Consider the following 25508-nt stretch of genomic DNA (forward strand, 5'->3'; position numbering starts at 1 on the left):
GGCGCTATTGTTTCCAAGAACAAGAGTCAATATAATTTAGTATTTTTTTTGAAAAATCGGAATGTTTTATTTTACATCGGCTCCCGAAAAAATTGATGGCCTAACCTTCATATATATAATATGTCGTTAGTCGCATTTAAGTATATAATTACATAATATGTAATAATAACATAACGCCGTCATTCGCATATACGTCTTTTTCAGTACCGAAGTTCCGGTTGGACCACCATCGGATGCCGAAACCGCCGGCGGACGACGGTCGTCGCCACCGCTTCCTGCCGGACATTCGGACTTCCGGCCAAGACACGTCCGGCGGGACCACCACCAGATGCCTGCGCAACGTGGACCCGTCCAGACCGATCACGCTGCAGCTGGGCAACGGACCCTGCGCGCAAGCCATCGACTTGCCAACGGACAAACTGGACAAGAACAGACGGTACTACGTCACGTTCACAATCAAAGGCGCCGCGGACGGAGCGCACAACAAACACCGTCCGCCGGCCCCGCCAGCGTTCCGAGCCGACGGTCGCCGTGGCCACGGCGTCGACTGCAATCCGCCGCTCGCCCACACTCACGCCAAAAGCTTTTAGCATTTTTCTTTTTTTTTTACATCAAAAAGCGACTACTGTAGCGGAAGAGGACTTCCGGTCTACAACATCGGACGTTCGAATGGTAATATTATTACCATCGATATTTTTTATCGAATCGGTCGAGTTCACATACCATTATATTATATAGGTACGCACAGACCCTCCATATTGTTTTATGACGAAAATATTAGATTTTTTTTGACGCGAGCCAATCGTATTCGACTGTTCGCCGAAATTGCCGAAAATAAGCACTCGTTAAAAAGACATAACAACCACTCATGTTTTCTTTGTCTTACACACGGACAACGTATATAGCGCATCTGCGTTCAATAGTTTTGTGATGTTAGATTTGATATTAGATGAAATTGACCTATGATAAAACTTGGGATGAGAATATTATCTCAACGCAGTGTTTAGAAGTTGTTTTTAACAGGTTAAATCACTCTAATATTTAACTCGATAACACCAAAATGGGACAACTGACCATAAGTTTTGGTGGTATATGCTGTGTGTTAGACGTTATAGTATATTATTAAAATTTAAACGACACGTGCGCATGTCACACGTAGATTACCGGTGTATTAATTAAAACTAAAAATTTACAAATAGTACCTACAGATCGTTCGTGAAAAATACGAATCTAGTAATCAAAACGAAATAGGTACCTATTATCAGCAAGGCATGCGCGGATCTAGAAATCTGAAATGGGGTAGTTACGTAATATCTTTTAGAAAAAACACAATTATACTTTTTCAACATAATTGGTTATAGTTAAAATCCGATAACAATATTAACGATTTGATTCATATTTTTAATTTTTTGATTTTAGAACGTATGAACTATTTTCATTATTATACCCATATAAATAAATACCTACTTAATAACGTATATATTTCCAAAGGGGAAAGGGGAAAAATCCCTTTAGCCCCTCTCTGGATCCGCGCCGGAATTAGAATGTTCACGTTTTACATAATACTGTTACTATTATTTGTGCACATAATATCGGAGGTTGGAAAACTCGATAGCTGCCTCTCACCTGTGATATATGAAATAAAAATCAAAACATGTTAACCGATTACTCACAACAACTATCCCGTAAACATAGTAGGTATGTAGATTAATATTATTCGTGGACGTGATGGGCCAACTCCTATTGTAATATTATCGTTAGAGATAATTAATGTGGTAATGAAATCCGTGTCATATATAGGTACTTATATTTTGCGTTTTAATGTTATTTTTTATGGGATTTTCGTCAGGAAAAAAAATCAGATTCCGTCTCGCTCCTTTGTCGGATTAATCTTATAATATGAACAATATTAATATTGTTATTGTAATTCCTCCCCGATCACGAATTCACGATTAATAGTAACGCATACCTTTTTCGAGGGATGTGATAAATAATGGTCCGTGGTTACTAGTGTAAAACTATATGAATACATTTTTAATCATATTATCATTCTCGTCCACATTTTGTCAAAACGGTACCGGTATTATATATATTAAACACAATATTGTACTATAAGATATTAAAACATAAAATATATTAAATTATACCTATACCGACTGCTATATACTGATTTTGATATTTTTTCATAAATCTGACATTTATAATAGTATTTCAGAACACTTCGATCGTCGTCAACATAAAATTAAAAATATTACATTAATAGAATACCTAATTAATAAAAATACACATTTTACATATAATAAGTAGGTACCTCCTAGCTGGGTCATAAATATATTACACATATACAAAAATACATTCACGGTAAAAAAAGAAGACAATTTTTTTTCATGTTCAAATAACAAGAATATCTACGATGGTTTTGCGTTTCATATTGACAAGAAATGTTTTCAAAAAAATATTCAGTCTTGATGAAAATACCGACATTTTTCATACAATATTCCGTTCTTTAAACCTATGATTATAATGAGAAAATAGGTAACAATGTAATAAATGTTGTTATTATATAATATATTTATTTTGTATAACTGTTATTATTTCTGTAGTTATTAATAATGAAAATGTAATATAAAAAAGTATAATGTATAAATACTATATTAATAAATATATATACCTATACACTAAAATAATGTTAAAGATAAATTATTACTACCATGTAATTTAGAACAAAAAATTAAATACCCTTTTAACAAAAATATTATAATATATAAATAATGTTAATAAATATAAGTTACCTACAGTCTTGAGTTATTTATGTACGTCCGTGATAACAAATTATAATTAAGACATGTCATATACATTTTTTTAAACATATGCTAAGCAAAACCTCAACATTTATGATACATTTTTATGATTAATTTATGATTAATCAACTTCTGTTTTAATAACTATACAATACTCTGTTTTGATTGCGTTATTATCTTCCATAATGATCGCGTCAATACTTTCGGTTTTAATGATTTTATTATTTTCATTTTCAATCACTTTAAAATCTTCCGTTTTAATGATTTTATTATATTCATTTTCAATCGCTTTAAAATCTTCCGTTTTAATGATTTTATTTTCTTCATATTCAATCGCTTCAAAATCTTCTGTTTTTATTCTTTTATTATATTCATTTTCAATCGCTTTAAAATCTTCCGTTTTAATGATTTTATTTTCTTTATTTTCAATCGCTTCAAAATCTTCTGTTTTGATTCTTTTATTATTTTCATTTTCAATCGCTTCAAAATCTTCTGTTTTGATTCTTTTATTATATTCATTTTCAATCGCTTCAAAATCTTCCGTTTTAATGATTTTATTTTCTTCATTTTCAATCGCTTCAAAATCTTCTGTTTTGATTCTTTTATTATATTCATTTTCAATCGCTTCAAAATCTTCCGTTTTAATGATTTTATTTTCTTCATTTTCAATCGCTTCAAAATCTTCTGTTTTGATTCTTTTATTATTTTCATTTTCAATCGCTTTAAAATTTTCCGTTTTAATGATTTTATTTTCTTCATTTTCAATCGCTTCAAAATCTTCTGTTTTGATTCTTTTATTATTTTCATTTTTAATCGCTTTAAAATCTTCCGTTTTAATCATTTTATTTTCTTCATTTTCAATTGCTTCAAAATCTTCTGTTTTGATTGCTTTATTATCTTCGATCTTAATCGCTTTATTGTTTTCTTTTTTGGGCACAACAACTTCAAGTATTGGCAATACTTCAGAAATAAATGATAGTTTCAATACGTGCTTCTTCTTGTTGGAATCTAAAATATAATAAATAATACTTTAAAAAATAAAAATGCAAAAAACAGGGAATACACTAAGTATATATTTGTACAAAACAATATTTATCTTAAAGTGCTTAATATAAATAAACATCACACTGAGAATTTAATTTTAAACCAAAATCCCCCTGTCGCCCATGGGTGAACTGCAACTGAAGTACGGCCATTCGAAGTATGTTTATGTTTTCAATCACTAAACCACGCGTTAACTGTGTAAGTTTCAGCACTCGTACTCACCATAAAAACGAATTCGACTAAATGCGTATGTTACAAAATTTACTTAAACGAAACACACGAAATAGCGGAAAGGGGAACGAGCTTCCTCAATACTTCAAGGTCTTTCTTTTTTTTTTTATATAAACGAAAATGTAAAAAGAAGTGAAATGGAAAACAACGAGTGAATCTAAATGTATATATTATTATCAGTGATTGGTGAAACAATAAGGCTGCGAGAGAAAGATCGACATTTTAGTAAAGTAAATTAATCATATAATAATTCTAATGACTGCATAACTCAAATTTTTTATGCAACTTTTGCGAAAGATAAATTTATTTTTGATTATCAGATGTAAAATTTAAAGCTGTATCATATTATTTAAATATACACTTAAATATGATTGATCAGTCGAATTTATCTACGAATGTTTACATATACAACTTCATTAATTACTATTATTATTATTTTATCTATAAGCGGCAATGTTATTCTTAGAGCATACATATGATAAAACATACAATCAATACCATTGAAAATCACTCTAAACATTTTGTATTAATGATAAACGCACAAATAAAGACAGTTTGTTGGTCGAGCTAATAAATTATTTCAAATTCGAGAATTAGACATTGTACCTAAGATCTTTTTATAGAAGTTTGTAAAAAAAAAAAATTGCAGATGACGATTTTATATAAACATAAAATTTATATAGCGTATAAATGTGTTGTTATGCGTATAACGTTACCAATGATCGAATTGATTGCCTTAAACAGAGATTTTCAGATTCTAATAATCTTCAAATCAATGTCGATTTTAGATTTTTCTGATTTTAAAGATATCAACAATTATGATTATCTTTATTTTGCAAAATATTATAGTCGTAATGATTAGTCTAGATTAAAAAAAAAAAAATATATGCTGACATTATAGTAATAACATCACAGTTAAAGAATTGACTAATGAACGTTAAGATTTAGAAAATTTTAAAGATGAAAAAATCAATTACACCAACAATGATTTTAATGAAAGATAAGTTAATATAAATATTGAATCCGATTCAAAGGACGACGATGAACAGAATTATGAAATAAAAAATAAAAATATTCGTTTGCCTTATCAAAATTATATAGTTTGCTTTTTAAAAACATACAATATAATTTATTTTAATTTGTTTATAGTCTACAGATTCGTTTTAATTTTATCGCGTACGCAAGTATAAGATTTAAAATCAAGTTTCCTAAACTTAAATAAAATATTTCAATAGACAAAACGTATTAAAACAATACGAATTATAAAAAAACATATTTTGTTTAATACTAAAAATTCAAAAAATATGACATTATACGTTTAGTCATAAAAGAAGATGATATTAACTTAATTTATACATAAGTAAGTTAAAAAATATATATTTTTTTTAAATATGATTCATAATAATACATTTTTTTAACGGCTAAATGTTTTAAGTGTAGATTATACAACATGGCATTAGCCAATTAGACGTTGATATTCTCTGAATTTATTTTTAAAACATTTTGAAAAAAATGATAAAAATGACAACTGCTAATTTATATAATATTAAATATATATATATATATTATATATACGAAAATGACGTGAAAATGTATAGTAATTTCAATTGAGAACGGTTAAGCTTGTTTGTAAATGGTTGCTATTGGTATTTAATAATAAAGTGGTGAATGAGTCGACACATACGTCAGGTTGTTATTCCAATGAGATGGCGCATTATTGTATCTAATCAACCGTAGTAAAAAAAAAAAATGATATAACTTTGAAATTTAATGGTCAGAAATTATAAATTTACGAACGCATCTCGCGGGGTCCTAATAAAAATATAAAATACTGTTCGCATAGTTATAAGGGAATCTCACGGGCAACACCAAGCGAAATGGCTTTAATATGACCTGACTAACTCACTGACTGATTAACGAAAAACCTGAACAGTGATAGGTCGAGATTTGAAATTTACACGGTACATTCGCACCACAAATTTAATAAATAATATTATACACTTAGAAAGCATCTTACAAAATTCGCATTTTAAAGTGGTGCTTCCACAAGTTATTTAAAATTCAAAATGGTCAATGAAAATGTTTAAGTTTTGAGCACCACTAAACAGAATATGAAATAACAAATTAAACAAAGTTTGAATCATATTATACAAATGTTATTTTTAACGGGCAACGAAGAACACGGCGTCAACTAATGTTAATAAATATATCGTAAAATACGATAGCAAATAATACATAAAATACAATTGTACCGAATTATTTAAAATTGTCTGCACGAATTGGAAGATCGATCATCGGATCTTATTAACTCTACGTTAAAAGTAAATTTATGATTTTTCTAAAATGTAACACTCGATGTATCAATACATAAAAAAAAACTTTAGTTAAATTTCATAAAGACTATATATTGTATAGAATAAGGTGCTTAGTTATAAAACAGTCAATCGGCACTTGAAAAATAAAATAAATACAATTATTTTACAAATCGTTTTTTCATGTAAATATTTTTTTTTCATTTACAAAATATCACACAAGAAAAAATGGTATAACATGTACACGTACCTTTATTCCAAAAAATAGCATAATTAATTTCCATTACGACTTCAATAGCTACACTGGCAGAAGAAAACCACATTTCACCGCTAATCGTCGAACAATTTTTAGAATCTACGAACAAGGAAACAAAATAAAATAATCTTCCTGTGAGCACGTGAGCACCGGTAATAGAAATACCTTTAGGAGTTGTCACTTTCACCTTAAAATCCTCTATTTTTATCGTTCGTTTTAACAGAGCGATAAGTTTCATTTCATTCATACTTGGCGGAGCACCTTCAAACTGGAGCACCTATAATAAAAATCAAACAATGTTACTAATTAATAATTAGGGTAATTAGATGATCGAAATTTACTATATATATAAAATTTCAAAATCAATACATATTTATTTTATATATTATTTTATTCGTAAATGAATGTTGAAAATTTAATAATATTTATCAAATTTAAAAACAATAAGAAGTTAGAACTAATTACTATTATTTTCAACAAAAAATATACAAAAAATGTTTAATACTTGTGCATGATTATAAGGGTAGATAAAGAAATACAGTTTTAATTTTAAAACGTAACAAAATTAATTTATGTATATTATATTATAATTTGCATTTTATTTTTTAGTAAGAAATTCATAATAAAATTGTATTTATGATTTGAAAATGTTAAACAAAATTCCTTATTTTCTGTGCGTAATAAATAAATAAAACAATGAAATCATATAAATTGTCATGATAGTTTGAAATTTAAATTTTTATGACATTGATTATTCACTTGTAAATAACAACCTATTTATCCATAATCAATTTTTGATATTCATTAATAGTATAATTCAAAAACAAATAACCTTAGATACTTAAAATTTTCACCAAAAGTTTAAATTATTATTAAACATATGTAAACATTTTAATTTCAAATATGAACGATATTAAATATTATTAAAATAAAAAATGACGGTTGTAGTTATTTTTTAAAATTTAAAAATATTATTTGTGGGCACTTGAAACTTTCAACGTATATTTTTATATTTTATATAAGCAATAAAATTTTCAAAACATTTAGATTAATTTTATATTATTAACTATTTATACTACAAACTCATTAATTCCGTTGTACAGTAAGTTGATATTGACTCAAAAGTTATCAACAATAATATTACATAAATATACAGGTACTATTATAATAATAAAATAAATGCAATGTTTTCGGTATATTTACTAAATTACTACAATTATTATTAAAATAAATTTCTTTAATCGTACAGTTATCGTTTAGAATTGTTTTTCATTTGCAATGACTTATTATGGAATTAAATTTTAACCCATTTATTAAATTCCTTAATGATTTACTCCACATTGAGGCACACATAACATCTACTGCACAACAAATTGATTACCTAAATTCTCTCATTTTTTAGTTTAATATTTACAAACGTGTATAACATGTCATAATCAAAAAATGAAAACTATAATAATCATTTTTACAAATATTAAAAATGTAAATTTTATCATTTTTAATCTACATAAATATAATTTAGTATTAAATGTTTCACACATTAAATATACTAGCTAATCGAATAAAAATAATCATTACAGGTAGATCTAGGATATATATTTTTTAATTATCTCTGATTGAAATATTCTTGAGCACAGTCAATTATAATAAATTTTGTGAACTCATAAAAACGGAAAAATACTTTAAGTTGTTAATCGGATTAATTTATTAAATTCAACATTTTGTTATTTACTATTTATAATTGTATACGTACTCTAGATGGTGGACATAATACATGTGGTTTCATTTTTCTATCATAGACTACATGTGATGGAGATCCATCGGGCAAAATAAATGGATCGATAGAAGGTTTTTTCAATATCCATTCAGCTTTTAAATATCTAAAAAAAATAATATAAGTTGCCACTTTAAAACATTTAACTATTAAACAACAAAGTATGATCAGTGGCGTAGCCAGGATTTTTGTTTTTTGTGAGGGTGGGGTCTAAGCACTTTTTTGCTATTGAGTTATGGATAAGGGAGGATAGAATTGAGATAAAAATAATGTGACATCTAATACTTGATGAAAAAATTTAATTGTTGATTTAAATGCCCTTAAAAAAATACAAAAAATCGTCAAAAATGCATTTAAAGTTCATTTTGACAAAAAAAAATTACTCTAATATATCAGTACCTATCACCCAAAACAAATTGCATACTTACAGACCAACGTTTGAAAACACCAGAAAAAAATGCCTTTGCATCAAAATTCCAGCCCCAAAAATTATTATTAAAAATTAAGATAAACGACAAAGTCGTTTGAAAAATCGTTTTCAATCATGTTACTAAAAAGGTAAAACGTTCTCAATCGTACAACACCGATAACAAATGCGTAACATAGTAAATTTAAGCTCAACAGATCACGTTTAACTCTGCATGTTAGTTTAAAAGTTAGAGTTAATCGACCTATTATAAAACTTGATGGTAAGAACAATATCTGTGTTAGAATGTTGGGTTTTTACGATTATTTAGTTTTAAAGTGAGTTATGCACATTTTTAATTCACGCTATATTATATACGCATAATTTGATAAAAAATTGGACTTTCGTAAAAAACCAACACTTGTGATGACTAATCATTGATTAAATAAAATATACTCTACTGGAATGATAAATTGAATCCATGCGAAAGATAATGTTGTTGAACTTGAGCAAATATGTTTATATCATTGCATTTACTGATGTGAACTTCAGCAGACTTTAATTCAGGTAAATAATCAATCTAAAATAAATAGCAATCAATTATAATGTGATTAATTTAAAAAAAAACTTTAAAATACTGTACTTTAGCCACCGTGGCGTACATAGATAATAGTCTGAAAAGTCGATTACAATTGCTTTTAGCTGGATCAAGGCCACGGACAGAAAGAATGGAAAATTCTTCGGAAATTGGTATCACCAAAAGTCTGAAAAAAATTGTTTTCCAACCGTATACTTACACTAATCTATATATATATATAATAGACAGACACTCCAACACAGGCATGTACATTGTACAGCATTATAGCCATAATATAGATTATAGATAACACCTTTTATACCCCACATTGTACTACTTAACGCTTAACATACAGTTTGTATACAATAGGATAAATTGATCGGTAACATTTTTTGTTATGAAGTCAAGGGGATAGTAAACAATCACAGAATCACCACCTTAAATTAAATTTATCCTAGATACACCATACAAATTTCACTGAAGCTTGCAATAGGTACAATATTGACCCATATATACACGACGATCGGTGATCGAACAACATATACAGTAGGGTCTCGTTAATCTCAACGACATCGTGGAAAGAAATCGTTTTGATAACCGATTTGTTCTGATTACCTATGACTTAGAAAAATCAATTTTTTGAAATTAAAATTTTAAAATTTATTTTTACTACTTATATTAAATTCGTGAAAATTCATAAATTAAAAAAACAATAAATACAATTAAAACTATTATAATTATGTACATACAGCCAGTTAATATATTAGCTGGTAATACATATTACGTATATTTGTTGATTTAATAACATATTCGACGTTCATATCTAAACAATGTACACGTTTGATGTACGAACGTAATCGACAAATTTTATTACTAGGAAATATTATCATATTGAATTATGATATATTTGATATACATACATGCATACATATGTATATATTATATTAAAATGGCGATACGATAATAAATTCTTAAACGCATTCGGATTTGCCTATGTTCGGATTAACGAGACCCTACTGCATATTTTATGTATGAGCATACATACGTTTTACGGGTTTTACTGTTTGCGGTTGTAATGATCTGTTTCGTACTACTTTTTCCTGAAAAAATAACATATACATATAATAAAAATTTGTTGAATTTTAAATTTTTTTATACGGAAATATATAATACAGTGTAATCTGTAAAATAATATATCACCATTACAATAAACGAATACGTTAAATCCCTGGTTGTATGAAACCAGGGCTTAAGTGGTTTGTTTGCCCAATCACAATATGCAAAAAAAAGTTACCTGGCGCAATGGGTTTATCATCAGGTTTAATAAAATCATAGTTTTCGACCAGTTCTGAAATATAAAATTGTAGGTATTAGATTGATTTTAAAAGAATACATACTATTATTTTATAATACAGCGGTTCCCAACCTTTTTAGTTGTGCGGACTACAATTTTTGTAAAAAAATCTTTGAGGCCTACTAATAGCACACTTATATACGTATTAATATAATATATATTATATGCATATATATGAGATAAAACTACATTCAAACGTTCGATACTGTTAATTGTACCCTATAGCTAATATTGATTAAATTTTAGTATAACCAAAAATATGATTAGGTATACAACAAAAATATATAATAATATTTTATATTATAAAAATATTATATAATATTTAATATTATGTGGTTCACGGCCCAGTACCACGCTATTCGCGGTCCATGGGTTGGGAACCGCTAAGTATAATGTACCAAAATATATTAACATCAATAGTCCGGAAAAAAAGTATATAGTATAGATATTAAATATTTCTTAATAAAGGTCAAAGGAAAGAAATGATGATAATAATTGTTTCGGTGATGATAGCAATTTCTTCTAGTATAAGAAATTTTCATCATTGTCTAAATTGTTAACATTTCTGCAGGTAACATATTATACGTTACGTAAATTACATAAGCAGTTCATCCAATTGGATTTTTATTGTTATACCAATAGCTCTATAGGATATACCAGATGTTCTTAACCAGTGCCCCCGCGTCTTGAAGGTTCAAGAAATTCATGTCCTAGGTCCACGACAGTCTTAACACATAGTACACGCCAGTAAGTGACAAGATATGATTCTGCATATATATGTTTTGTTATGTCTAATTATGTAATTTTTAATATAAAATACTTATTATAATTTTGGTTATGATAACATGAGATATAAAGAGGAATTCGAAAAAAATTGGTAAGGGGGTCCGTGATTTACAAAAGGTTAAGAACCACTGGGATATACGATTGAAAATAATTAATTCAATAATATATAGCTGGTATTGAAATAAATTAAAAAATAATATATTTATTTTATTTCTATTTCAAACTATTGAAACTTTACTATATCTTTATTAAATTAAAAACTGACCCCAAGTTTTGTCGTTTTCTGCAATGTTTCTATTTTTTTGAGGTGAATCTAAAATACAAACAAATATGAGATAAATTTTACTTACAGGATTAAATAATTAACACATTTTTCAATTTAAAAATCATTTTATACATCAAAATGAGTGCTCAGACTTTTTAAAAGAGGAGGAGGAAGATATGGATTTTTGACTGTTTACAGACCCTCATTATAACAAAAAAAAAAAAAATCAAATTCAGCCATTTACATGTAGGTGCTAGTTAAATAAAATAATACTTTTAATACAGAAATATAGTAAATTTTAATTTTGTTTTTTATTATTACTTAAAGTTTAATTATATTTCCAACTACAAATTAGTTTGCAATTTTTTACGATTTTGACGAATTTTATAAAGATAACTGCATACACATATAAAAAAATATTGACTACATTTTTGATATTTATTAATTGAAAAATTGACATCGGTCCAATGTGCGACCTACACGTGCGTTTTCGGTCCATTGTGTGACCCACACATAGCTATCCAATTCATCGTAATTTGTGTCATAAAAGCATCTTTCGTGTCTGTTAAAAATTTGTCAAATATAGTTTGCTTGTTTGGGTAAAGGGATCTTTATAGGGATAATTGTAATAATATTATTACACAATAATGAAATTCAAATACAGGTTGCTACTTAGAATTAAGTCACCAGACAATAAAAAAATTATGGAACATTAGAAAACTTTTGAAAACAAGTTATGATTAATGAGTCAAACATAGCAATTTCTAAAAATCCAAATAAAACATAAAAAATATTCAATTATTGATATCAATTTCTTTCTGTTTTTTTATTTTATAATTTTCAACTATCCTATCAAAACAATAATTTATTTTATACTAATTTAAGTTACTAATTATTGAGATATAATCTGTTTAGATTTTAGATTATAATGGGCATAATTATTATTATTTATTCAATAAGGTACATTATTTACAAACCTAATCTTTAACTGATTTATTTAACTATTTATAGTCGATTTTTTTTATATACATATGTCATACATATAAAACTTGTTTTCTTTAAGTGTTTGAAGAATTAAATACTTTAAATATAAATATTTGTGAAGGATGACTTCCCATGTTACAAGTTTTGGAAGACACAACATAATGCTTACAGTATACTGTTTTATTTTTTCCCTGAGTATTGAAGTCAAATTAAGTCAAGCAGTCATTTATATTGAAACCTCAAAAGAAAAATTGATGCTATGATATTATTAGTAACATTTTGGAATAGAATATCATTTTATGTGGTGACAGAAATTTGATTTTAATACATTATCATCTATTTATTGATATAAATTAACTAAAAATAATACAATTAGGTATTGAAAATCTAAAATTTTATTTTAACAATATAGTTATATATTTTTTTTTTGTGTAGATGAGAAATAAAATTTTAAAAACCAAGATCCTTCATCTTTCTCCCACCTATCTAGCATACATTTGATATATAGTATATTTCGTATGGTATTTACTATTTATTATTAATAATACTAATAAATTTATAAAAAATAAAATTAAATAAAAATATGTAATAATATTATAAGTTTAGTTACCTTTTAAAATAGCGACAATAGATTTCAGTGTAGGTAAACCATTAACATATTCTAAGTAGCATACAAACAGTAAAAGTTAAATTAATTTTAACAGTATAATAAAGAATATTTAAAAAACAATTATTTCAATATGTAGCTAAAGAACTTAAGTTGTATAATTACTATTATTAAGGGTTTAAATATTAAATACCCACAAATAATAAGAATACAATAAGTATTATTTAACTGCAGTTATACCTGTTTACATATAAAAATAAATAAATATTTTTAATATTTGTTATGTAGGTATTTTCATTACATAATATTACAAATAAACATACTTAATAAGGGTGACTTTGAATAATCCCAAGATAGTTCATCATTTTTTTTTACTATTACACTGGAAGGCTAAAATAAACATTTACAAAAATGTATTAATGTAAGGATAATATATATATTTTAAGTTACATTTTTTTGTAGATGAAAAGCCAACTTGGATTTCAAATATAAGACAATTAAGCTAACACAGAAGGTACTAAATAAAAAAATCAAATGTGGATAATTGTATTTTAGAATTTATGTTTACTAGGTTAATATAAATATTAACATTTTAAATAAATTAATAACAACTATTATCACAATATTTAACATGGTGTATTACATTTAGTTGTAAGCTTAAAATTTATTCATTATTGTTATAAATTTTAATTTGTTTAAGCATTTATAAAAATGTAGCCAATTATAAAAAATATATTTATAAACAATTTGGTTCTTGGTATGATTTATGGTATTTGTCTATGTGACTCATGAACACATTTAGGTTGGCCATCCCTGTTATATACATAATGATTAAATCTGTAATTTGTTCAACTCACAAATTAATTATGTAGTAATCAATAGTATGATGTATAAAAAAATAATTGTTTATGAGTACATAAATAAAATAATCACAAAATATTTGACTATGTAAATGTGGATAGTTATTAATTATTATTATTTTATTTTTAATAATACAATTAATTTTATGAAAATGTTATTCAATTCAGATATATTTAACATTTTTAAAAAACTAATTTACTAAGACAAAAGCTGTTAAGTTAAGAATTTTAATTATATATAATATATTTATTTAATTTACATAGAAAATATGCTAAGCAGTTAATATTAGTTAAGTAATATACAGGGTGATTTTTTTATCAAACAACACTCATTATTTCCAAAGGTATTCATTTTTTTACATAGTTTCTAATTGTTAAAAAAACAACGTTTAGGGTGAGTAGTTTATGAGTTATACGTATTTAAAGTTTAGCTGCGCAGAGTGGAGTGGTACGGGGTTACCCCGCAAAATGTTTGTCCACTACTCCGCTTGTCTAAACTTTGAATAAGTATAATTCATAAACTACTCACCCTAAATTTGATTTTTATGTATTGAATTACTCAGAAAATTATTCTGCATTGGAATATGAAATTAAAAATCTATGTTGTCATCCAAAAAAGTAAAAAACTTAAAAAATTATAAGGATAAAAAATATTTAAAAATATAATTTTTTTATAAAAATGTTGTTTTTTTAACAATTTGAAACTATGTAAAAAAATATTTTCAAAAACATGAATACTTTTGGAAATAATGAGTGTTGTTTGATAAAAGAATCACCCTGTATATTTAGAAGAAAAACAATGAAACACAAGAATATTTTTTTGCAATGGCTTTGGTGATTATAGAAAGTTCATGGACCTCATAAAATAAACCTATCAAATTATTACAATAAAAAAAAAGGTACCTAATGTTTTCAATTTCAATTTTAAATACATACCTTACCATACTCAGCCTTCAATGTTATATAATCTAAAACAATATGATTAGATTCATCAATTACTTTTGTTGCAAATTCCTCCTTACTAAATGTATGAACAGTTAAGAAAATAATTTAAAATAAATACAATCATTTTAACTTAAAATAGTTTAGTATTCGTTTAAGATACAAATAGATATTAATGAAATAAAAGGATATTCAACAAATGCCCTAAGTTGTCGAAACTTTCTGTATACAACAATTCGTAATATTTCTCCATGAATGACCAAAATTGAATACAATACATGCTAAACATGGTTGAGAAACATAATCATTATATATTATTGAACCATTCTTAACTATAGTTGGTTCATTTTAAATAAATAGCAAAATTAATTATTTACTATTTAGTATAAAATCTTATGTATCATCAAATAAGTGTTTGAAATTTAACTTGATATTAAGTGATATGTTTATTTATGGCAAATTTTTATTAATAACATTTAAATAAAAAACTACCATATTAAAATAAGTACCTAATTTTTTTTCCTGAAATTTTCCACCTCTGTAGGTATTTTAGACTTTTTAAAATTAAAAACAAACCAAAATCGTTAAGAATTTGTACTATATCAACTATCAACTAATATAATATGCGTAATGCGGATAAAATATCTAAGTAACTATTTAATAACAGTCATTAAATAGTTTTATAACATGCTGTGTCTACTTACCGTAGTGATTTTAACTGTAGACCTCATAATTTCAACATGTAACACACGGTTTGGACAACCAACAACACTAAAGAAATAAAATTAAAAACTAGGTATACTAGTGAATAATTGTTTAATATAAAACAGACCTACAGTAAAACACTGTAAGTGGTGATTAAAATAGGATAACTATAATTCTTATGATAAAACAAAAAATAATAAAAACATGTATTGTTTAAGTTAAAAATATTAAGTTGTCATTGATTAAAAATAAAAATAATGTACAATTAAGTTCAAATTTATACTTTTTTTTTTTACATACTTTGAAATAAAGAAATAATAAGTTAGTTTTAGAAATTAATTATTTCTATTCAGTTAAATATATTTAACTATAAATCATAAGTATAAAACATGTTAAAAAAAAAAATTACATACCTTTTGTGTTTATAATTAACTGGAGGTTGATTTTTACATTTTGCTGGTTTAAAACCATCATATATGTTCTATAAATTAAATAAATATTGTAAAATAAACTATATTTAAAAATTATAAGAATACATAGGCACAATTTTTTTTTTATTAGCATTTGAAGTTCAAATATTGTCAAAAATTTGTTAAAAGCATGAATATTTGCAAATTGTTTTATAGGTATTCATAAACATTTTAATATAAGATTTTTCATAAGTTTAGTTTATAATAATTATAAAAAAACTTAAGGTTTGATGCATTCAGGCCATTAAAACATAAACCACCTTTTTCACCAACCACTTAAAATTAGGTATATCCTAGGCTGACAAAATATCATCTCCGTATATACCTCAGTTTTTGTATACAATGATACCTATCATTGAATTCAAATTTAATACATCAATTATAGTGACCTACTATACGGCAGAGCAGTACCAACTTATTTTTTTAATTTTAGTTTCATAATTAAAATGCAGTAAAAAGCTAACACTGAAATACAGATAATGTTCTCATTGAAAAACGTTATGAAATGTGTTTAAGCCGAGGTTTAAGCATCAAGTTAAACTAAAATACAATAATTTAAATCCTGTATAGTTTAATTTTTTTGTTTTATAAATATTGTCTGTATAATAATTACAATTAGATAGACACAGCAAAATATACAGTTATAGTAATCATACAAATTAAATACATAGGTATTGTTAACAAAAATTAAATAAGTGTTCTGAAAAATTGTTAAAATGTATTAATATCTATACAATTTTTAGGGTAAAGGAAATGTGATGGAAGAAACTAAGAAGAATAATAACTAATACAAAAGAGTGAACAAATATTAGCCTCTTTCTAGACAAATATTGTCTATGTGCCAGATACTTACAATTTATTATTGTAACAAATAGTTTCAAAACATTATAAGCTTAATCTTAGTACAAAATTCAAATTTTTTTATTTTTAAATGCAATCTACAATCTATACCACTTTAGCACAATTAGTATATGTGAAACAGACTTAGTTATATACAAATTATTAAAAATAAATACACCATATCCTTAATAACATTTATACATAATACGTGAAATTTTTTAGGAAAGCAGCCATCCATTAGTAACACTTTCAAAAATTCAAACTAAATGATGAGGAAGTAGATCATGCTATGCTGAACAATAGGAATTTAACAGAGAATTTAATGTACCTCATCATTGATTAAATCATTCTAATAGATGTGTTAAATATAATACAAAGTCAATGAAAAATCATTTCATACGAAAAATGATTCTAAGCAAAGGTAGTATATATCAATATATAAATAAATTTCTATCAATTATTAAATTATTAATAGTAATATGCTATAAACCTCGCTATAAACTATCAATAATAAACAAAAGTAGTTATAAAATTGATCTAAATGTATTGAAAATGTCATTGTGTAAATAGGTAATATACAATTATATAAGTAAAAGTTTTAAATCTCCACAAATAATATTTTTAATTAAAATTGTTAATCTTTACTTAAATACCTACCTATCTAATTACATCTAAATTTTAACTTACAATAGATAATACCTATGTTTGTAAAATATTGTGCTTAAGTACAACTGATTTTCATAAAAATGGAAGTAACTAGATAACTATTGAAATACTTATACTGATAAGCCCATTAGCACTGTTGGACATTCTATACTCATACTTTTTAAATAAAGTGAAGATAAAAATGAACAAATATTAATGTCCTTATCTAAGAAAAAACTACACCAATTAATATTTTACAATTCTACATGGTTATTAGACATACCACTACTTAATTTGAAAATAACATTATCTACTGGCTACTACACTATTTGATTATTTGTGGATTATAATAATATTATATTATAGATATATGACTTTAGATTTGTATACACATAGTCTAGCTACTAAATATGTATAATACACATGTTGTCTTAATCAGGCTAATACGTTACATGATCAATCTTAAATTCAGAATAATCTATTTTAATCTTGATGTTAATTCTTTGAAAAATAAATTGAAAATAAAAAGGGTAGGTACTACTCAAAAAGTGGATTAAAAAACTAAAATTATAAATTTTAGAGCAATGATGTTTACATGTCTCATTTGTATCGCCATTTATACAGAAATGACATAAATATGCCTTAAATAAGTTTTACAATAAATATGTCAGCTTTAAGATTAAACTTTTAAAAATAAAGAAAAAACATTAGTTGTAAAAATGTACTTATATATAAGTCCAATGCTCGTCAAGAGGTCATAATATAAAAGTTACTTTAGTAACTTGAATAATTATTTAATTTAAAGATAAGAAAATCATAAAAATCCCAAGTGATGCACTGATGCTTTAGATAATATTCATAACATTGATCACTTGGATACCTATTCTCCATTGATCACCTAGTCACAACAAATTAAAAAAAGAAAATACGAGGATCAAAATATTAAATCTAATGCTTAAGCTTTTATTTAACTTACCATTATTCATATTTTAAAATAAAAATGAATACCTAAATGTCTTCTTTACATAATTGTCTCTTTTTTTTCTTTTTTTATTTATTATAACATTATATGACATTATTATTAATATTTATATAACAATGATTAAATACAATGATTAATACCTTAGTACTATGTACAAGTCTTTTTAGTAAAGCCCAGTATTTTTTTGAAAGAAAACTAATTAAATTAAAATAAATAAATAAATATATAGATATATATATATTAAATATTACCCAAGTGCCCGATTGTTGAATGTTAGAAACCCACGAATTCCAAGTGTTGTTTGCCATTTTAGAAACACAAATAATATTGCCGACAATTCTATAAGTTAAGATTAAAAAATAGTATTAGTAAGAAGAAGAGATATTTTATTGAAAATATTAAATTTCACATTAATATTATTAGGTATTGTTATTCCTCAATATTCCTCAACAATAAGAACTTAGTCTTTACTCATAAATTAGAATTTACACAAATTTAATGAAATGCACAGATACTTGTAGTACCTAATAGATTTTATAAAACTTAATTTAAATATTCAGGTTATGCACTAGATGTTCAATTATCATTATATAACAAATAGTTAATTATACCTAATGAGATAAACAAAATTAAGTTAACCATTTCAAAGAGGTAGGCAAAATAACAATGAGTAAAAATTAGTTTTATTATGATATGTAGGTATCTATTATGATAGGTATTTATACGACGGAACCACGGAGGAATAAGAAAAAAATATCAAAGTTTTTTATATTCGAGTTGAATTTAACATTAAGAAGGTATACAAATTAATAAACAAACCGAGAAATAAACTTACCTAATAGACAATAGTTAATATGTACTTCGTGAATGTTGTAAATAATTTCTTCTGTCGATCAGCAATTGGTGACGGAACGATATTACAATGTTTAAAACATAATTTATGCCACAATATCGTATGGACAAAAACTGAAAATTGTCATAGGAACGGCACTAGCCTCAAATTATTAAATTCAATTATGACGGAGCGTAAACGACTAAAACGCGTCAGCTGAACAAAACACAATTTCAGTATTTAGTGGGAAACTTCTGTTATGCGGGTAAATTATATAACTATACATATATAATACATGTACGACAGTGTGGGATATCCGTTAAAAGAAAAGAACTATCACCGAACCACGGACTGGCAGTCGACACGATCCGCTCTCAGCTGTTGACCGTTATTATTTAATAATTATCGGAAATAAGACGTCAGAGGCCGACTTCGCCATCTATATAGCACTCTACTAGGTAGTCGTTATCTGACATCTATTGTTATTTGTCGTTCTCGGGTAGACAGTGCAAAGCCACTCGGACAAGCGACAATAATTTATTTACTTTTCTAAAAATAATTCGGTTACCGACACGACAAGATTTTCGAGAAATTAATTTGAGTGTACCGATGTCCGATACGTATCGGTTCAATATCGAGCGTAATATTATGTCACGTTATCACAAAAAAAACACACACACACACACAAAAACACGTATATTATTATAAAATATAAACATAATATAATAAAATCTATAATATTATTCATTGTTTTTACTGTAAAGTATTTAAATTTAGTCACTTGACTCATTTCTAAGTACTATTAGAAAACGTTTTAGTCCTACATGTGTATAATGTTACATATTTTCTTATGTTTATGTTTTTACGTAGGTTGTAGGTATTAAATTTTCGTTCTTTATTTTTAAGTTGACGATCGACTATCGAATTAGTACATTATTATTATTACTTACGAATTCAAATGGAATGTTGCTATTTGGAATTTTACTGTTTTGTTTAATGTTCCATTCGAAGCCTAATGTACAGCAGAACGGTACCCATATGCCTACCTTTTTGATTTATTAATCTTACAAAAATATAATGTACTCGCACTGAATAAGCTCGTGTACAATATTAATAAACAATTTATTATATAACATAATACAATATCATTTTATTAAATATAACAAAATATCTTAACATAAATATAATATTAATTATTCAGTAAATTATTATAAGTATGAAAAAATAGGTAGGCAGGCGCTTAGATACATGACTAAAGACAATTTATAGCATCAGTGCAAAACTGTTTAATAATTTAATTTGTGTTTAAAGGGGCTCTAACCTCTCTAGGCCCTAAGACTATCAAGTTTCATCTTACCTACACTACTGATAGTTTTTAAGACATAAGTACATAACTCATATTAGTATTTAGGCAATGGTTTTAACTTTTGATACTGTTTTGAGTCTTAAGAATCTTTTGTAATTTAATAGAATACAAATTAATTTAATTAATTTAAGAAAATATAATAAATAATATAATATAGTATATTAGTTTAGTTAAAAAAATAATGATAATACTGTTAAAAAGTACATAAGACATAAATCATATTAGTTTATTATGAGACGTATGTATATGTATACAATTAACACCAGAAATTATTGTAAATTAATTAATTTAAAAAAATAAAATAATACCGCTCGTTATATTAATAGATTGATAATATACCTATTAAATATATTTTTATTTTATTTTTATTAATTATTTAATATATTAATGTAAAAACAGTAAAAATAGTACAATATTGAATTTAGTATCTACATTCATTAGAAAATAAGTCATCTAGTCATCATAATTCATAATATTATGTAAGAAAGTATAGAAAATATTTTATATTTAATTTAGTTAAATTAAAATAAATAAACGGTATAGAATAATAGGTATATCGTATATAGTATTGAACAGAATAAACTGTTTAAGTATGTGCCTAAATATTAATAAAAAACAATATGAACTTAGGCAACAAAAAATAATATATTTATCTTTTATAAAACACTAGGTAATATTTTATTTTTGCTATTATTAGTTTTAATAAACTGAAAGTTTTGAAACTATAAATTTCCATTTTTCATGAATTTTAAAGCAAATTTTAAACGCTTTTTTGATGAAGAAAATAGCATGTGTTTAAAATAATTAAAATAAACACAATGCAACTGATGCAAGTGATGGAGTTTCGTATACATAGGTAAATTTAGTAAATACTAAATGCATTTTAACATTTAGATTCTTTTGGTTAGTGTAAGTGTAAAATAATGTACTTACTTGGTTACAGCAGAGAAACTTTTCTTGTTTTTTTAAAAAAAAATTATTTTAAATAGATACCTACCTATAATGACATAATGAATATGTGATAGGTTTATTTTCAAATCGACGGAATTCACACAATTTTAACTCTAACTAGTTGAACGCAGACGTGGAGATGAATAATAAAAATACTATTTATATTTCATTTAAAACATTACATCTAAAATTTCACATTCACGTCGAACATTCCAGCTACACGCCATCACAGTGTACTTACTTATGTATGATTTAATTATACTTTTATAGTTATATTGGTTAGTATGGTTGTGTATGTTTGTTAGTACCTATTTGTTTTGTATTAGAATTGGTTGTTTTTCCATCCGAAACAACCTAGAATCCTAACTGTCCAACTGGTAAGCCTGTGACCTATGTTGCGCGATGGTCGTTGTACCAGTAAATGAACACCTAATGTTTTATAAACAAGTAAATGTTTGTATCATATAAATAGCTTTTAATATTATCAAGTTCAACTTTTATTTAGGAATTATATGGCATGTTATCTTATATTCTATAGTTAAAAAAATTTTTTACCTAACTGATCACGCCTGTTATTTCATTTTTCCATAGTAAAATTTTTTTTTTATTAATAACAATTTTATAATATTTTTTTGAATAATAAACTTTGAATAATTTTTATATTTCACATTTTTATTGTATATTTTACAATATTTTCATGCATATTTTGCCTTTTTTAGCTCCTTAACTTTTGAGCCCTACAGTAATAATATAATATATATATATATATATATAATATATATATAATATATATATAATATATATATATATATATATATATAATATATATATAATATATATATATATATATTATATATATACTATATATCAGCTGCTAGTCTCAGGCTACCAGATATCAAACAGTTGCAAAAGACCTGTGGCACAAAACGTTTGCTACCATTCATTTACATTTATAATTTTGCATTCGACTTTCTTACGTTCATAGCAAATAATGTTCCTAAATTCCTTACTTTTAAATTAGTGAAAAGTTGAAATGGATGGTTTCACGTGTAACAATTTTTTCATCAAGATAAAATTGGTCCGGTCCACTTCCTTTTCTCTTGCCTGTCGATTTATGAATGACGACGATTTTCTAGCCAAAGGCGCCGGTTTTTTTACCTTATTTGTGTTGTTTGTATATATGTTTATGATTTGTTTTTTCTTTGATTTTTTATTCAGAAAACTAAATCTCTCGTTGGTCAGTTTTGCCAGCTTTGATGAGCTGCCATTGTAAGTATAACGATCATAGTTCTTTTCGACGCTGGTCTTATAGGCCACACATTGATTTTTTACATCACCGACCGAGTAAGCATAATGATGCTTTTTTGCATCACTACATACACAGCACGTGTGACACTTGTATGTGTTAATAGTGTTAATACTACGAATTTTAGGATCAGAGATTTTAGACGATACTGATGTTGAAATAGAACCGTCATAAAATTCGACAGGTGTAGTCTTTGGAGAAACACGGGGCCGGACGTGGATTTTTTCTCCGGGTAACTTACGTCCAGCCACCAAACAATCCGTTGTTTTGTGATAATGTTTTGTGTTGGCTGCTAATTTATCTTTTACGTCACCTAGCAAAGCATGAGGTTTGGAATTTTTGCAGGCTGTCAGTGATTGTAATTTTGATTTTGAGACGCAGTCGTACACTTTAGTAGGTATAATTTTTGGTAAAATACGTTGCCGGATGTTACATTTTGGCCCGGGTAAGTCACGCCCAGCCACCAAACTATCCGTTTTCTTATGATAATATTTTGTGTTGGCTGCTAATTTATCTTTTACGTCACCTAGCAAAGCATGAGGTTTGGAATTTTTGCAGGCTGTGAGTGATTGTAATTTTGATTTTGAGACGCAGTCGTACACTTTAGTAGGTATAATTTTTGATAAAATACGTTGCCGGATGTTACATTTTGGCCCGGGTAAGTCACGCCCAGCCACCAAACTATCCGTTTTCTTATGATAATGTTTTTTATTAACTGTTAGTTTGTCTTCCAAGTCGTCTTTCAAAACTTTTGATTCGGACTTTTTGCCCGTCAATGATTGAAATACTGATGCTGCGGTGGATTCTTTCTTCAAGTCGCAACTTCGATCTTTAGGCACTTTTTTACTGGCTTTACATGACCATGATGTACTTTTATTGTACTTTATGGGGTCACTATTAAGTTTGGTAGGTATGATCTTTGGCAAAATACGTAGTTTATCTCCCACATTACCTTGATCCAAATGAGTTGACTTAACATTGTCCGCTTTGTGTACCGACAGTGATGTGTCACTGTCGTTTTCGAAGATTGACCATGCTCCGTCTGAACTAAGTACTATATTTGATTGAGATTTCATAGTATTTAGGCTTTTGCAAAATTTAAATAACGTAAATACTAGACATACTATTTTTCAATAATTAACTTAAAAAAAGATCAATCATCTAAGAAAATATTACATATTAGAGATAAATACAATCAATGAATTTGAGATTCAAATAAAATACCTATCAAATGTGTATAAATAAACAAAATTCTCTATGTAAGTACCAATAACCGATGATATTCTATTCGTTTTAATTTAACATTAACAATCGATTTATTTTTAGCCAGTAAATAAAATTGTATCTGATGGAAGTATCGAATTTAGTGGTACAGTTCTGTTGTGACTCAGATTGTACCTATATAGGTATATCTATATTCTATAATATTATGACGTTTAAAATAAATTTTAATTTTAAAAACCGAGTCAAATTAAAACGATAAAATATCAGTAAAACAAATTGTGATATTTTCAAGTGCAAAAATAAAAGTCAGTTGTATAATATAGTAAAGAAAAAAATGAACTAAAAAGAGCAATGGATAAATTATGGTAATCTCAGCTAAGAAATAAGTATTAAATTTAAAAATTTAAATTTGTATTACCTACGTTATTTAATACGTAATTAATAAATTAATTAATGTAACACATTATATTTCTTTTAAAATACGTAATATATTATTGATTATAAAATTATTTTTGTATTTTGATTAATAACGTTTTTATTTCTAAGCATGCGGCACATGCTGAGCATACCTGAAGAATTCGCCACTGCAATATACCTATTCGTCCAACTACCCCAAAATATCAAAAGTGATCATTAAAATCGATAAATCCACTACCACAATTATCATAAAACAATACATTGAGTATCTATGTATCTTTTTATAAGTAGGTATATATTTTGAAAACACAAAAACTGCTATCCCGTCGCATAGTTGTTGGCAACATCACTATACGCATGATTAGTACATATTAATAGAATATATTAATATATTATAAAAGTATATTATAATAATTATTGAACAAGTATAGGTATGTCCAATTACATAAAAGTAATAATTATTATTGTTTTATACCTATATACCTATGCGAATTATGTGTAGCCGTGTAAGTTAGCAACTGAGCAACTCATCAGCCACTTAGCTTTTCTGGTGGTCAAACTGGTTAAAACA

General features: G+C 26.0%; 3 protein-coding genes across 5 annotated transcripts in view; 1 reads left to right on the forward strand and 2 right to left on the reverse strand.

Moving 5' to 3' along the window:
* The window catches only part of LOC114130078 (uncharacterized), a 28245-nt gene extending 26287 nt beyond the window's left edge, over positions 1-1958 (forward strand). The window contains exon 15 of the mRNA XM_050205665.1: positions 205-1958. Coding sequence (XP_050061622.1) covers positions 205-590 — 386 coding nt within the window. The 3' untranslated portion in view covers positions 591-1958. The remainder of the gene's footprint in view (positions 1-204) is intronic.
* A 455-nt stretch (positions 1959-2413) lies between these two features.
* Positions 2414-20314, reverse strand: LOC114130077 (heterogeneous nuclear ribonucleoprotein L-like). 3 transcript variants are annotated; one of them, XR_007605622.1, is made up of 18 exons: positions 19677-20314; positions 19093-19180; positions 16318-16385; positions 15904-15970; positions 15390-15480; positions 15194-15282; positions 13721-13787; positions 13401-13451; positions 11807-11854; positions 10696-10749; positions 10447-10501; positions 9468-9588; positions 9286-9404; positions 8398-8524; positions 6810-6921; positions 6639-6743; positions 2793-3809; positions 2414-2512 (listed from the first exon to the last, which is right to left on the reverse strand). XR_007605622.1 is itself a non-coding variant. In XM_050205666.1 (17 exons), the coding sequence occupies exons 2-17, from the start codon at positions 19147-19149 to the stop codon at positions 2923-2925; spliced, it is 2118 nt and encodes a 705-aa protein (XP_050061623.1). In that variant the 5' UTR covers positions 19150-19180; positions 19677-20313; the 3' UTR covers positions 2729-2922. The 3 variants fall into 3 exon arrangements, 2 of the variants coding, with proteins under 2 accessions (XP_050061623.1, XP_050061624.1); XM_050205666.1 differs by lacking the exon at positions 2414-2512 and having other exon boundaries at positions 2729-3809; positions 19677-20313; XM_050205667.1 differs by lacking the exons at positions 2414-2512; positions 19093-19180 and having other exon boundaries at positions 2729-3809.
* Positions 20315-22164: 1850 nt separating this feature from the next.
* Positions 22165-24552, reverse strand: LOC126551800 (uncharacterized). Its single transcript, XM_050206015.1, has 2 exons — positions 23001-24552; positions 22165-22419 (listed from the first exon to the last, which is right to left on the reverse strand). Exon 1 carries the CDS (start codon positions 24370-24372, stop codon positions 23008-23010), a length of 1365 nt encoding a protein of 454 aa, XP_050061972.1. The 5' UTR covers positions 24373-24552; the 3' UTR covers positions 22165-22419; positions 23001-23007.
* Between the last annotated feature and the right edge of the window lie 956 nt (positions 24553-25508).

Source organism: Aphis gossypii, chromosome X (assembly GCF_020184175.1).
Source record: "Aphis gossypii isolate Hap1 chromosome X, ASM2018417v2, whole genome shotgun sequence".
Taxonomy (NCBI): domain Eukaryota; kingdom Metazoa; phylum Arthropoda; class Insecta; order Hemiptera; family Aphididae; genus Aphis; species Aphis gossypii.